This window comes from Diabrotica undecimpunctata, chromosome 4 (assembly GCF_040954645.1).
Source record: "Diabrotica undecimpunctata isolate CICGRU chromosome 4, icDiaUnde3, whole genome shotgun sequence".
NCBI lineage: Eukaryota > Metazoa > Arthropoda > Insecta > Coleoptera > Chrysomelidae > Diabrotica > Diabrotica undecimpunctata.
In genome coordinates, this window is record NC_092806.1 from 126,344,220 (window position 1) to 126,359,935 (window position 15,716).

Genomic DNA, 15,716 nt, shown 5'->3' on the forward strand with positions numbered 1-15,716 from the left:
GACCATTCCAGAAAATGGTAAACCGTATCTGTGGTTTTTGCTGTCGAGACATTTTGATTTGTAAAGAAAATATACTTGAAACTTATACGAAAATATGTCGACAATGCAAGTAAATTTGGCTAACCAGCTGTGTGTTGGTCCAGACTACGATCCTGTCGAGATGTGTTTATTTTTAGATGGTGTCGAGTTTGAGATAAATTTTCCCAGATGAATGTAATCTGTGTAAAATTTCTGTTTTTATTACGAACGCGTGCTACCATTGAATGTTTTTCACTACTATCGGTGTATACAAAACTATAGAAATGATGAGATACAGATGTTTGTTTATTGTTTATATAATAATATTGATGTGTTAGTTTGGTACAGTAACATTCCACATTCCACACAAGAGAAATTCATCTGCCAAAAGTTTATACAGTAGCCTCTAGCTGAACTAGCTAGAGGCTTAGAAGAGGGAGATTGGAGAGATAGGAAAAGATGGAGGCTGAAATGCGGGAAGCGGCAATCGCCGTAGGACCCCCGTTATATGATGATGATGTTTATACAGTAAAAGTGTTTCCTTAAAAGCTTGAATTTTTTCTTAAAAATTGTGAACGTGATCTTTAACCTATAAATGTCTATGATTGGCGGTAGAAGAGACTGTAAATTTGGCAATTGACTTATTTGGCCATAGTCTCATCGCCATCAGCTATATTTACATTTTTGGGGCTGAAAATTCTGAGAGCCAACATCAAATTCTGATCTTTGTATGCTTGTTGTAACTATTGTCTCTGACTTGCTGTTAACTCGTTAGTGTTGTTACAGTTATTTTTACTACTGGTTACTTCTTCCAGTATTGGCAATCAGATCTTGCTGCATTGTATTGATGTGTTTCCTACACAATTTGTTTCATTTACTAGGATTAGGGGGCTGCTCCCTTGATTTTCCTCTTGTTACTATCTGTCTCTTGCATAACTATTGATGCATCTTTCCATTGGACTCTGTGTTCATTGTCCCATTGTATATCTAGATCTAGTATATATATCTAGATCTGTATATCTAGTCAAAGTCTATTTATAATGTAAGATGCATACTCATTTATCCTAACACTTAGTGATCTGCAAGTTTCTTTCAGATAAAAGTTGTTACATTCGAAACATATTTTAAAAAATGCAGTTCTTAGATCTTTTCTGTATGTTGCAGTTTCGCAACTATACATAAACATTTATATAACATTAACAGACTTTGTGGTAGCTTTGATTCTACCCGTATTCCAAGATTACAGCTTACAGCCCGTACAAAATACATCTGTGTTAAAAACTATATATTACGAGACAAGCCATCTGCAAAATGACACAGATGTGTATTTGAGATAAGCGAGGCATCTACAAAATCAGAGTCGAGTTTTATCTCTCAAACCACACAGATGTGTGTGGGTGTGGGTGTAAGGTACCTGGCACTTAGTATTACCGGGCATTATCAACTTTGTGGTTCCTGTGTATGTCGCTGAAGACATCGTTTGCGATAGCGGTGGTGCTATGATTTCATGGGGTAAAGTACACCTTATACTATTTGTTGCCAAAATTAAATTGCTGCATATCGAGCACTGTTTACTGGTATATGCATATTGTTAAGAAATTCATCTTGTGTGCTGAACTAGCTATTTCGCATTTGTGTCGTGATTTGAACTTTTAAAATAACATTTTACGTATAGATAAACATTCATTTTAGCATGTTTACTGTATAGTTTAATTGTTTATTTTATTTTACTATTAATTGATATGTGTAACTATGCTTATTACTTATAATTAGACTTCGGCAAATATGCAAATAAAAATGTAGAAAATATGCGCATAAATATGCACGTGTTTACCCGAAAATATGCAAATATTTTACAAAATATGCATACAAATAAATAAAAAAATCGTAAAATAGTAACAATTTTATTTAAAAAAAAAGTGTACATAACTAAATATTTCCTACTATTCATTAAGATTTACATTTATTTTAAGTAACTACATCATTTTTAAGTATGAATAAACTTATTTAGAATTATGGTAACAATAAATGACCAAGTGGTGTTCAAAATTTTCTAACAAAAACTTGTGGCTTCTGTCTGAGTACATATATTTATATATGGAACAACTTCGTTCAACATCAACTGATGTAACGGGAGCATTTTTCAAACTAACCAAAACATTTGGTTCTAAATTAATTTTTTCCGAAATATTTCCAGCTAGAACACTGACTACTTCAGAAAGAATATGGTAACCTTTATTTTTTTCCATAGTAGCTTCAAATTTTTTTAAAATATCTTTTCCAATATTACCTCTAACGTTCCGACAACATGACGCAAATTCTTTTATTAATGCTGTACTTTCGAACAATGACAGTTTTGGTGATTCTAACTGAGTAATTGTTTTTTGAACAAAACTAAAATTTGATTTTATAAATGAAAGTTCTTGTTGAAGCAAGTTACTCTGAAAAGTTTGTTTAGAATCCAAAAGCGATTGGGAACTTTCATCTGTTAACGTATCAATGATGTTCTTTATTTTAACAAAATGATCTGCATAAAAATTAGCTGCTTCTAACCATGTTCCCCATCGCGTTAAAATAGGTTGTGGTGGAAGAGGAATGTTAGGTAGCATTTCTTTATAAAGTTGAATTCTTATAGGAGATTTAAGAAATACTTTTTTGACACTGGATATCATGGTATTTACAAGAGGAAACTTTTTTCGTATTTCCTCTGCAACTCTGTTTAATCCATGCGCTACACAAGTAACATGTATTAAATCTGGGAAAAATATTTTTAAATTTTGTCCTGCTTTCACCATATAAGGAACAGCATCCGATAAAATAAGCAGTAATTTATTAAAAAAGTTGCTAATGTTTCTTGTATAAAACGCGAAATTGTTAAAGCATTTGTTTTCTCAAGTTGCTGGCATGAAATAAGATGAGATTTTGGTAAGGTATCTTCTTTAAGAACACCAATCAATAAATGAGCAATATACTTTCCTGAGGAATCAGTGGTTTCGTCTACAGATATGTAAAAATAATTATCTGCAATTTCTTCCTTAATATTAATTAACACCGACGAGTATAGCCCGTTCACATTATTTCTTCTTAGAGACCGATCACTTGGAACATTAAGTTTGCAATATTTTTTTAGAAACGAACTAAAATTTACATTTGCTAATTTTGAAAGCGGTATGTTTGCAGACACTAATGCGCGACACAAGTCTTCATTAAAAGTTTCTTGCTCATCTAATTTTTTTGAAGTAGATTGGAAACATTTAGCCATTGAAGTTTGATGTTTTCCTCCTATTTTTCCTTTTTTTGCAATGTGTGAAGCAGTTCTCACATGTTGGTCTATCTGAAATTTCTTCTCACATGCTATCTATAAATAAAAATAAAAACCTTTATTTTAACCCAACCTTTAAAATATAAAAATATACAAGGTGTTTTTGGTTAATCAAATAACTGGTTTGGAAAAAAAAAACACTCGCTAAGTGTTTTAAATGCAGTATTAATCCACAAATTAGTTTTTGTTACTAACCATTAGTACATCATATAACTTATTTTAAAATTCAACAAAAGTTTTTTTTTTGTTAATTCAATTACAATAAAAATAATTGTGTTTTAGAATAGCTGAGTTCATAAAAAAAAGTAAAGGTGAAATATTGTATTGTACCATGGACAATTTTTTCTCACTAAAGGAAGCTATTTTTCATTTAAAAACAACCTACGAGTACTAAATTTCAAGTAAATACGTTTATTGGTTTTAAAGTTATTGTTGTTATTAACTAAAAGAATTTAATTTTTTTTAATTTTAACACCCTGTATCTCAAAAAGTAAATAAGTTTGACCCCTCATTAACTATATCGTTTTGTTCAATTTTTCGAGAAGTATCTACAGTCAAACGTTGTAAGTGTCATTTGGAAACACCCTGTATGTATGAAATATTAGATATTTAATAGAAAATATTAGATACTTACAATTTTGCCACAGACTGAACAGTAGATTTTTCCCATATCCATAGACAGCTCTTTATAAGGTTTAATCCAAGTTGAAGCACTGGTTGTTTTAGGCATTATAAAATCACAATCTTCCTTTTTGTTACGCACAACGAGTGTTTACGCTTTGAATATCAAAACAAAAATGATTTACAAATCTGAGCATCAAATTAGAAATGTTTAGGTACCTAATTCAATAAACTGGGAGATTTTGGAAAATCCCTAAATTAGGAACAAAACTATTAGCCGTTTACCTGCTGTTAAGATACAATAAATTGTAGATAGATTTGGGGATTAGATCATAAAATGCAAATGAACGAACCCTTAGCGATTATCCAATAACTGAATGCCTCAGTGACCGAGACTTTCTAAGAATGTTGAGGGCTACTTAAATTGATCTTCTTTGAAATTGTAAATGTTTTGTACCTATAGAGATTACGTACTTAGATCATTTCTTGATTAAAATGACTACAAAATTTTATACAAGAATTGAAATAAATTGGTATGTTTAAAAATTCAAATACAGTATAAAAATCTGAACTTTTATGCACTTTATGCAAACTTTTATACAAATATGCCAAAATATGAAATATTTGCATAAAATATGCACAATATGCAAAATATGCAATATGCATATTTGCCGAAGTCTACTTATAATATTGTTTGGTTTGTTTGCCTTTATATATACACAAAAGTATTCTATTGCATTGACTTTGGTATTGCCTGTCGTATCGTATTCTAGCATATTCCTGTTTGTGTGATGTATAGATATCCATCGTACCTTATTTAGTAGTTCCAAACAGCTGTGTTTTTACGTTAATTCGTTCACCTTTCTTAACGCACTTGTGACGCGTATTTTAAATTGCAGATATAAAGGAGTTGTTGTAATGAAATGATATAATTTGTTTACTGATTGTACTTATTTTTAAATAGAATTTCATACGATCGTCTTACTTATTATGTTCTATGGGGATTTACATACCCAATGCGAAAGGGGGAAACCAGCGAGTTCTGGATAACATCTTCTCTTCCCTTTCTGATGACCCCAATTGTTATATTGAGGTCATCGTATGTGCAGAACGCAACACTGTATGTTGTTATGTTTTGCTTTGGATAAAATAGATCTCAGTGTATTGGTTGTTTTAAAACTTGTTGTAGTTTACTATCCTTTCTATTTTTTCTGATAAGATATATGGTACTGTTTTTCTCTTCCATTACCTTCTTGTAAATGTTTCGAGATCTTTTTGATGTTTTGTTGTTTCCTTTCTTCGATCTTGTGGAATCTTATATAATCCAGTTTTCATAGACGAAAATGCTACTGAACCTCTAAAAATCATACGGAAAAGCTGAATTTTGATGAGAATGAAATGTCAATTTTGGTTAAATAAAATTTGTAAAAATTCGATATCTTTTGATCAGAGTGTTCTATCGACAAAAATGTAAATGCGATTTAATGGTAAAGAGTACCTAATTGAAGAATACCTTTCGTACATAATTTTTGCATTTTTTACTATTCTCATGAGATCAAGAAAATATATCGCTTCCATTGAGCGATCACTATGGAATTTCCATTCTCAGATCCTAATCTTCAAAACCTATAACATGAAATTTCGATTTGGAGTTTTGGCAACAAATATGACCCATATGAAATATGCCTCCTATTTCAAAATGCTGAATTTAAACTTTCACATTACAAAAGCAGAGATTGGGATAGTTGGGCGTGGGAAAATTTTCTATCTCGATAGCATTGTAAGCCACGCCCCTCGCATGCGCAGTAGCGACTATATTATAAACTTGGACTAAAAACGCGATCGTTATACTCCGTTCTTCAATCATGGTTTAAAAATGGCTGACGATTTGATACTTTGTACTATAATGAATATACACATTTTTTTGTTGATCTCTACATTGTTGTAATAGGACAAATAACAAAAATATTGCTTCCCTACTTGCCATTTCCTCTCGAATACCAAACTTACAAACAGGGTACTAAAATAACTACAAAGAAGGCGGAGGTTGTAACGTGTCGAAAAACCAAATGTTACATTTTGTCATAATTTTCGTTTATTTTACTAAATTTTCTAAAGCTCCCAGTAATGTGACAATAGAAATATGAGTAGCTCAGATTCTGACAATAAAGAAATCTTATAGTTATGATTGTATTGGATGCTTAAATAAGGATTTAAAGAAAATTGTTTTTTTACCCAGCTCAAAAGTTTTCTAATTTTCAATTTATTATACATAGGTTTCTTTATTTGAATTTTAGTCATTACCTTCAAAGAGGAGTCACACAGGGATGTATGGTGTCGCCACAATTATTTAATGTGCACTCCCAACTAATATTTCAGTAGGCACTATGGGAAAGAACTGAAGGTGTAAGGATTGGAGTGAGCATCATTAATAACATAAGATTTGCAGAGAATACTATAACCATGGCAGAAAATATAGAAGATTTACAAATCCTTATAGAAATCGTTAACAGAGAAAGCAAGAAGATGGGACTAATAACGAATATAGATAAAACCAAATACATGATGATCTCGAAAACCCCTGTTGACAACATACATCTGACATTGGAGCATAAACCATTAGAGAGGGTCGACAAGTATAAATACCCCGGAGCAATTATAAACTCACTGCTAGATCAAGATGCGGAGATAAAGGTCAGAATTGAAATACCTCTAAAAGAATTTATAAAATACAAGTCAATGTTTACAAATAAGAAATAGTATAGTTATCAGATTGAGGTTGGTCAAATGTTATTTATGGTCACAACTGCTATATGGGGTAACAGTTTGGACTCTGAAAATCCAATCTGTTAAAAAATTGAGGCTTCGAAATATGGCTATATAGGCATATTTTTAAAATGGGAACTGAAAAGTCTTAGAGACTGAAAAAGACTCAAACGAAGAAGTGTTAAGATGAATTGGACATGGCAGAAAATCTATAATAAACACAATTAAAATAAGAAAAACATCGTATCTAGGCCACATACTTCAAAACAATAAATCTCACTTCTACATGTCATCATGCAAAGAAGAGTAGAGGGAGGAAAAGGCTTGAGAAGAAAGAAAAAATCTTGGCTGAGGAATATCAGAGATTGAACTAACCTTAGTGTTGAACAGATATTGCATTTTGTAAAAGATAGGAAAGCGTTGAACCTTTTCACTGCGGGAACCGGATATACACGTAAAATAATTTCGTGCCCGTACAACGGGAACCGGCTAAATACGCGTACCCTTTTTCGGCATTCGCTGCGGAAACCGTATGCATCAGATACTGCTTCCGTATTGTATGTTGCCTATAGAAAAGAGTTAAGCATATTATATCAAAATTTACAATACATTTAAAAATTTTATGCTTCACTGCGGGAGCCGTACAAATCCGCACCTTTTTACACAGGCACGCACTACAGGAATTTACTTGTAAAATCTTAGGATTCTCTTTCGCCGTATTTATGTACGATAGTTTTTAGCAGCGTATTTTAATTTATTTTCTTTAAGAATTTAATTGTGTGAATTACTACAGCTGCTGATAAACCTATTTGAAAAATAGGAAAAAAACCGTCGAATTGAGTTTTAGTAAATACAATAGAATTGTTATCATATTTCACAGAATGGTTAACAGGTAAGAAATATTCAAATTGAAATAATTTTATTACGTCTATTACATTAATTAGCTAATAGTAAAGACGGGTCGAGACCACTTGTCATATTGTAGGGTATTGTTAAAAGATTTTTATTTACTACCTGAAATTTAAGATATAAATATTTTAATATTATTCAAGTTGGACCGAAATGAAAGACTTATTGTTGCCAAAACATATTTTTTGGATTAGTTCTATAATAAAAAGAATTTATAATACTTGACCATTTGAAAAACCTTTTTGGATAATAATATTTTATGAATATTCAAAGAAGACCTAAACTACAGACTTGATAATGTTAAGATTATTTCTTTTAAGCCACAAATGAATTCTGCATCTCTCCTCGGGTTTGCGTGCAGCATCTATTTCTATTATGATCATAGTGTTGTACACCATTCATTTTAGTAGTGTATTTTTTTTACAAAAATAAGTGGGTGCTTCTTAAATTTAGATTTCTCATACATTCTTGTCTAATAAAAGCAATTGCTGAGTAAAATGGCTCGTATACGCAAATATCTTAGCGAAAGTGAACTATATGAAATTTTAATGGAAAGTGACAGTGAGAATGAGTGTATTCTTGAAGAATCTGATGCATAAAGTAATGAATCTAGAGAAGAAAATGATAATGAAGAGACTCTACCATCATCAACACAGGTTAGTGAAAATAGTGCTTTAACTTTGGAATCTACTTCTCTTCAACAAGCTAAATGTGAAAAGATTCCGTTATATAAATGGAAAAAGGGAGATCTACAACCAACAGTTCATAATTTTAATGACAATACATCATAGTGTTTGAATGAAAATTTAAAAAGTAGTCCAAGTGTTTTAAGTAGTTTCAAAACATTTTTTGCTTTGACTTTTATGAAAGCAATGGTTGTTGAAATTAACAATTTTTACAAATTCGTTGTGGAACATAGTGATATTGAACAAAATTCTGGTGTCGCAACAAATTGGAAAGACTGATGTGGATGAAGAGTATTGTTTTCTAGCTTTGTCGTTCCTTACATTGTCGTTGTTACGTTTTTCAGATAACAATAACGTTGCCAAAGAAGACTCCCTTTTTAAGTTGCGAATCGTTATAGACCATTTAAAAACCGTTTTTCGTAGATTTCTATATCCAGGCTAGCATTTAAACAGTATATACACTCTAAAAGGCACAGATTTGGAATTAAATTTCACTTTTAGGTGACTGTGAGGGAGGCTACAATTTGGATTTTATCATTTATACTGGGTCTAATACTGACATTAAAATCTTTTATTTATATTTTGCATTTGAATGTTTTGTGTACCATTTGTTTGTAGTTTTTTACCTTGTTGCTACAATTACTAATAATAAATAAAATAATGATAATTTTTCAGTATATTTATTTTTTTTATTTTTCAAAAATCTAACAGCAACAAATTTATAGTTACTTCTACTAAATTGTAAATACAGTCCTGAATAGACTGTATTGATACACTGCGTGAACCGTATAAATACGCCATAGTACTTCATCGACTGACTGCAGCAACCGTGTTGATCAGCACGGGCATGAAACAGCCGTACCAGAAACCATACTACTTTTATAACTAGCCGCAGTGAAAAGGTTAAAGAAGTGATCGCCAATCTACATTAGATGTCGCAATAAGAAGAAGATTTTGTATGAATGAGTTAAAAGGCTCAAAGCAAAGGCTTGGTTATTCCTCTATAGGTATTTTAACTTCACAATAAGTTGTTCATAAATTTCTGAATACTGGAGACTGAAAGTTCTATTCCATTATTTAAGGGGAACAATCTAGTACCTAAAAATTGCTATGATGCATACAGTAATTATTAGCTTCTATCAGTGTAGATCATAATCAAGCTATAAAAGGATCCCTTTCTGTAAAAAGATTTAAAAGTTATTAAGAAGTTATATCTATTGTATTAAAAACAGCTTCTAAAACAGCTGCAGGGGTAGATGAAACTGATGGAAAAGCTTTGAAACATGTTGGTACTTATATAGCTTTACCACTATCTTATCTAATAAATGAATCATTTACATGCGGAATATTTCCAGATATAAAGGAATCAAAAGGAATGCCTATTTTTAAAAATAAAGGATCTGCAACGGATATTGCAAACTATAGGCTTTTATTTGTGTGTCAAGTCAGTTCTCTAAAATATTTGAAGCAGCCTATGCAAATAGATTAACAGATTATTTAGAACATTTACTGTATACTGTACAATTGGGCCCTATCTTATCTAAGTAATAGAACTCAAGTAGTCACAGTGGAAAATGTAACATCAAGGCCACTTCAATGTACCATGGGTGTACCTCAAGGCTCAATACTGGGGTCTTTATTTTTCATTATATTTGTAAGTGACCTAAACACGTTTTGTTCAATGCCAGATAAAATTGTTTAGTATGCTGATGATACCAATATTCTCATGTCTCACGGTGAACCTATACAACTGATGGAAAATACCAATGTTGGGTCTGCTGAATTTAGCACATATTGTAAAAATAATGGACTCAAGCTCAATATAACAAAAACACATTTTATGCGTTTCTTACCAAAAAACTTAACTCCAAATTCTGACTTTTATTTACATGTGGATGGCAAATCAGTAGAAAGTTATACTACAACAAAATTTTTGGGGGTAACCCTAGATCATAAACTAACATGGGAAACTCACGTAAATCATGTATCAGCAAAGTTAAGTACATGTAGCTATATAATGCGTAATTTAAGAGAAACTGTCTCATTTGATATATTGCGAATGATTCACTTTAGTTAATCCAGTCTGTACTTCAGTATGACCTAATAATATGGGGTTGCTCAACAAATCTTGAACAGGCATTTATAGCTCATAAGAAAGTTTTAAGAAGTATGTATGGTGTTCCATGTTCAGATAGTTGCAAGCCACTATTTAAGAAGTCTAATATTTTAACACTACCTAGCCTTTTAATTTTCCAATTAATATAGCACATTGAGGAAAACAAGCTCAAGTTTGACAGAAATGAGGACATTCACTCACATGATACTAGAGGTAAATCAAATTTTCGACAACCTTTCTCTAGATTAGGTGTATCCCAACATGCACCTGAATATATTGGAATAAAATGATACAATAAAATAGTCAATATATTAACTCTCAGTAATTCTTCACATAAAGGTTTTCGCCAAACTGTGTTTTTAATGGACAACACATTCTACAATGTTGATGGGTTTTTAAATTTTTAACATTTTTGCAACAATAGTTCTAAATTTGTATTTGTAACTTTTATTTCTTATTTATTTTATTGTAATCACTGTTTTATTTTAATCATGTGTATTTTTACTATATATTGTACTTACTCTTTTGTACTAAAATTTTGACTAGTCTGAGAAGATTTATACATTTTTTTTTGTAAGAATTGTGTAAACATTGTGGATGAAAAAATCCTATATATCTATCCAAGTTCTAGCAGAATAAATCACTAGTTATCCTAAAAGAAAGTTGCATCACAGAGTACAACACAGAAAAGATCTAAAAAGTTGTGGGATGATTGATATGCAATATTATGAGTAACTAGTGTAATACGAAATGCAAAATGTGTTTATTATTTTTAAATTATATAGGGAAAAATAGGTTTTTTAACATGTTTTAGATGTCAAGATTTCCCGTTTATAAATATCTTGTTCAAGATCGTCCAGTGAGTAAACTAATAATGAATCACTTTAATGTTTCTTTCACTTTTAAAGCAACAGCTCAAGTTCTTTGTTTATTACATTCCAAATAAGGTATAAACCAGCAATCGATAACTAGATAAATATTTACATATAAGTACATAGTATTTGCGTCCAATAAATTGATGTAAATTGAAGGTATATTTTTTATTTAATTGGATAAGCCTTATATTCCAGTATTCCATTTTTATCGAATTATTTTGAATAATCTAACCTCAAATACCTTTTCATCATAAGTGCGTATTGGTATCTAAAACTAGTGGTCATTTGACCCATTATCTTCCAAAGTATAGTACAAGCAAAGGGCATATTTTTATAAAGAAACTATAGGGAATTTAACAAACCTGGTAGTTAAAAAAATAAAGAATATTCATAATCCAAATTCAATTATTGACAGTGATTAAATTTATATAAAAACGATAAGTTACTTACATGACCAGTCTAGATAATATTGATGAAATCATTATGGTTCATAAATTCACCTCACTTGTACTTTATTCATTCACGTTTAAGCATCAAAATAAATAAAAATTCAACGACAGATCTAACAATGTCATTGCGCCAGCAGTCATAGACATCTTGGATAAACGCAGCGTTGCCAAGTAACTTCCCAATTTCATGTGAAACAAAACAAAAAGAACTAATCGTCGATTAAGATGAAAAAATTTTGAATGTGATGGAAAATCAAGGCAGTCAATTAATTAATATTCAATTCGGATTTATGAGTGGCTTGAGTAGGAGAGAAGTACCTGTCCTGTAGGTATACAAATACTGATACAGAGTTGCAAAGATATCTGAGAGAGATACATCTGTGCATTGGTTTTGAAAAGACGTTTGACAAGGTCGGACATAGTACAATGCTAGAAAAATTAAAAACACTGATTGATAAAGACTGATAAAAATAAAAACTCTGGTTGATAAAGATAAAGGTATCAATGAGAGCTGGGATAAAAACTTAGAAATTAAAAGCGAAATAGAAAGTGCAGCCCCGATCTTAGTATTGACGTTCGAGTTCATACACATTGTTATATCTTTCCAGTACTACTATATGGACTAAAAGTAGTGTGGACCCAAAGTGAGACCATGTTTAAACGTTTGCTAACCTTTGAGATATGAGTGTAGAGACGACTAGGTACCTACCTACTCAAAATAAGCTGGATCGCCAGAATTAGAAATAAGGAGGTTCTTTGACGTCTGAACCAAACAACAATTAATATAATAAAAGGACTCAAGCTGTAATACTTCGGTTATATTATAAACCACCCTTAAAACATATAAACTTTTGCATCTCAGCATACAAGAAAACATCCAAGATAAACGTAGTTCTATTAGAAGAACATGATTGCTTAAAAACTTAGGTTAGTACGAAAAATCGACTGGCTTTATTATGGTAATATATTTTCCACAAAACTTGTGCTTGTAGATATTCTATAGTTCAAAGTTATATCCATGCTCCGAATATTTAGAGTAGTACCTTTTTTCCAAAAATCGATAGAAAGGTTCGCCTGGTTTGGTTAGGGTCCATGCTTCTGATCAATATGTGAGAAGAAGACTATCAGTGTTCTATACAGTCTTATATGAGATTTTTTAGACAGATGATTGTCTGTTTTATACATTGCTACTATTACATATGTTATGTCATATTTTGATTCTGCTAAATTGGATGTTTGTTTTTATGCGTATCAAGACAAAATCGAGGATGAATATCTAAATGCCCAAATTTTAAAACAGCCTTGGACTTAACCCAAAGATTATAAGTTTCCCATTCCTTCAAAACGAAATTTGCGCTTTCAAATGAAAGCTTCTGCTTGAAAGTAGAGCATACTGTAGAATTTGAGTCGTAATGAAACGCTCGCTTAATGATGGTAAAAGGGGCAATCAGCCGTTTGACCAGCTTATGGCCGACCCTTTTTCAAGTGGAACAAATCACTAGAAATATTTGAAACTCAGTCTGCAAATCCCATAGTTACAACTCTGAAAAAGCATGGACTTAAATATTCTCATGTGGTTGGTCAAGGTTACGATGGAGCTGCAGCTGTGAATGGGTATTTGCATGGTGTCCAAGCATATATTCGTTAAGAATGTCCTCTTGCTCTTCATATGTGCAGATGTATACGAAATTGCGTTAGGATCGTGCCATCGGTTGATTTCTCCTTTAGACATTTAGTTCAATGCACTGTCGTTCTAAAAGAAAAATTCGGGATCTGTTATCGGCTGATCATTAAAAAAGCCTGCTTGGGATGTGCGAGAGACAGGGGGTTCACAAACATGAAGTTATAAGATTAAAAGAACTTCGGAGAAAATACCGTTAAGATTTGATTTCACGTATAGTGCCAAATTCATCAGACCAACTCTGCAGGAGCTCCTGGGCTTCTAAAGAGTTGGGACATCCATTCTTTATCTCCTATATAACAGATTATTTCTTTTTTTTTTGTACCAATTTTTTACATCTTTAATATTTTTCGTATGAATTACGGGTTATTTTAGGTACTTAAACCCCTCCCCCCCCTAAACCAAAAACATGGCTACGCCAGAGACTGGGGCACTATCATAGGCCTTTCGGAGGTCCTCGAATAAAATGTGCAATTCAGCGTTGAATGCTATTACACAGACTCACGATCTCAAAAATCGATTTCCCGTACACTTCAAAAACTCAAACTAAAAATAAAGAGGGACAAAAAATAGAAGAAGGCAGTATAATGTGTCTCAATAGAAGTGTTTAATATTAAAAGACGAATGTATAAGTGACCTATAGAAAAGGAGATTGAACCAAAAATTATGGGAATTTCATTTCAGTAGCAATAAAGTTACATATCAGCATGTAAAATTCAGTATAAAAGAAGCCACATTAGAAGCTTTGGGAGAAGTGGAAAACACGAATTTACAAGAAGTGCGAGTTCCAGATGAGTGACACTCAATTCGGATTTCGAAACGGATTGGGAACACGAGAGGTTCTTGTTGCTTTAAATGTGTTAACGCAACGATGCAGAGACATGAATGTAGATGTATATGCATGTTTTATTGACTATCGAAAAGCATTTGACTACGTTAACCATCAAAAGATGATCGAAATTCTGAGAACAACTGGAGTTGACGAACAAGACTTGCGAATTATCTCAGAACTATACTGGCACCAAACGGCAACAATTGAAATAGAGCACACAACATCCGAAGACATACAAATCCAACGAGGAGTGAGACAGCAAGAATCGAACAAGCAAGGAAAACATTCATGAGCATGAAAACATTTTTTACAAGATCAGACCTTAGTCTACAGCTTAGAATCCGAATGATCAGATGTTACGTTTTTTCTGTCTTACTGTATGGCTGTGAAAATTGGATAATGGACTCTGAAATAGAAAAAAGAATAGATGCCTTTGAGATGTATATATACAGACGAATAATGAGGATTCCATTTGTACAAATAGTTACTAATGTTGAGGTACTTCGTCGCATGTGTAAACAAAAAGAATTACTAAGAATAGCCAAAGAGAGGAAAATGCAATACTTGGGTCATGTGTTGAGAGGCGAAAGATATGAATTACTTCAAGTTATACTGGAAGGAAAAGTACAGGGCAAAAGATCAGTAGGAAGACGCCAGAACTCGTGGCTGAAAGACCTGAGGAGATGGTTCGGCAATGAGAAGAAGAAGAGAAGTGGAAAAGAGAAGTAACCAGTACAAAACAATAATAAACCGAAAAACCAAAAAATGTTTTGAAGAAAAGAAAATTCTCTACAAGTATGAGTACCCACGTAGCAAAACAAAAAAATAAAACAAAGAAGAGCAAAATAAAACAACGAAAAATAGCCAGGAATTTGTGCAGACTTTGAACAATATTTAGGAGAAACAAGAAAATCTTAACCTTCAAAAATATTGAAATCCTTAAGAAACAATACCAACAAAAGGTCCAAATACAATACATAACAGAAGAAGAATGGTAAGACTACTATAAAGAGCTACAAACATAGAACCGCTCGGAATTTATAGAAATAGACCCAGAAGAGCAGTAACAACAAAACAAAGATAAAGAAGAGATTGAACTAGTTCTAAGTCACACAAACTTAATAACATTTTACTCAGCTCACTAAGCCAGCCAGTAGGCTGGCTCTAATCGTTGAACAAAGTCGTCCCCCTTTCAAGCAGGGACTATGTACGTTCTTTTTATGTGAAATCCTATAACATCGACCTTGTGTCATTATAATTTTACATTTTACTATGATTGTCATGTAATCCAAAGATTTTTAAGCCTATTTGGGTAGCTAGTTTCAACTACTTTAAAATGTTTCATTGATGACGGTCGGACTGAACCGAAAACTTTTTGAAGATTGTAATCCTTTTGGCTAAATTTTAATATTTTAATAAAATATGCCATCATGCACAAGAA

At 32.0% G+C, this 15,716-nt stretch overlaps 1 protein-coding gene across 3 annotated transcripts in view; it reads right to left on the reverse strand.

Moving 5' to 3' along the window:
• LOC140439982 (receptor expression-enhancing protein 1-like) overlaps window positions 1-11,945 on the reverse strand; it is a 105,210-nt gene extending 93,265 nt beyond the window's left edge. The window contains exon 1 of one of the 3 annotated variants that reach the window (XM_072530202.1): window positions 11,764-11,945. In XM_072530202.1, the coding sequence (XP_072386303.1) occupies window positions 11,764-11,795 (32 nt within the window). In that variant the 5' untranslated portion in view covers window positions 11,796-11,945. The remainder of the gene's footprint in view (window positions 1-11,763) is intronic. The other 2 variants (XM_072530203.1, XM_072530204.1) reach the window with 2 other exon arrangements.
• Between the last annotated feature and the right edge of the window lie 3,771 nt (window positions 11,946-15,716).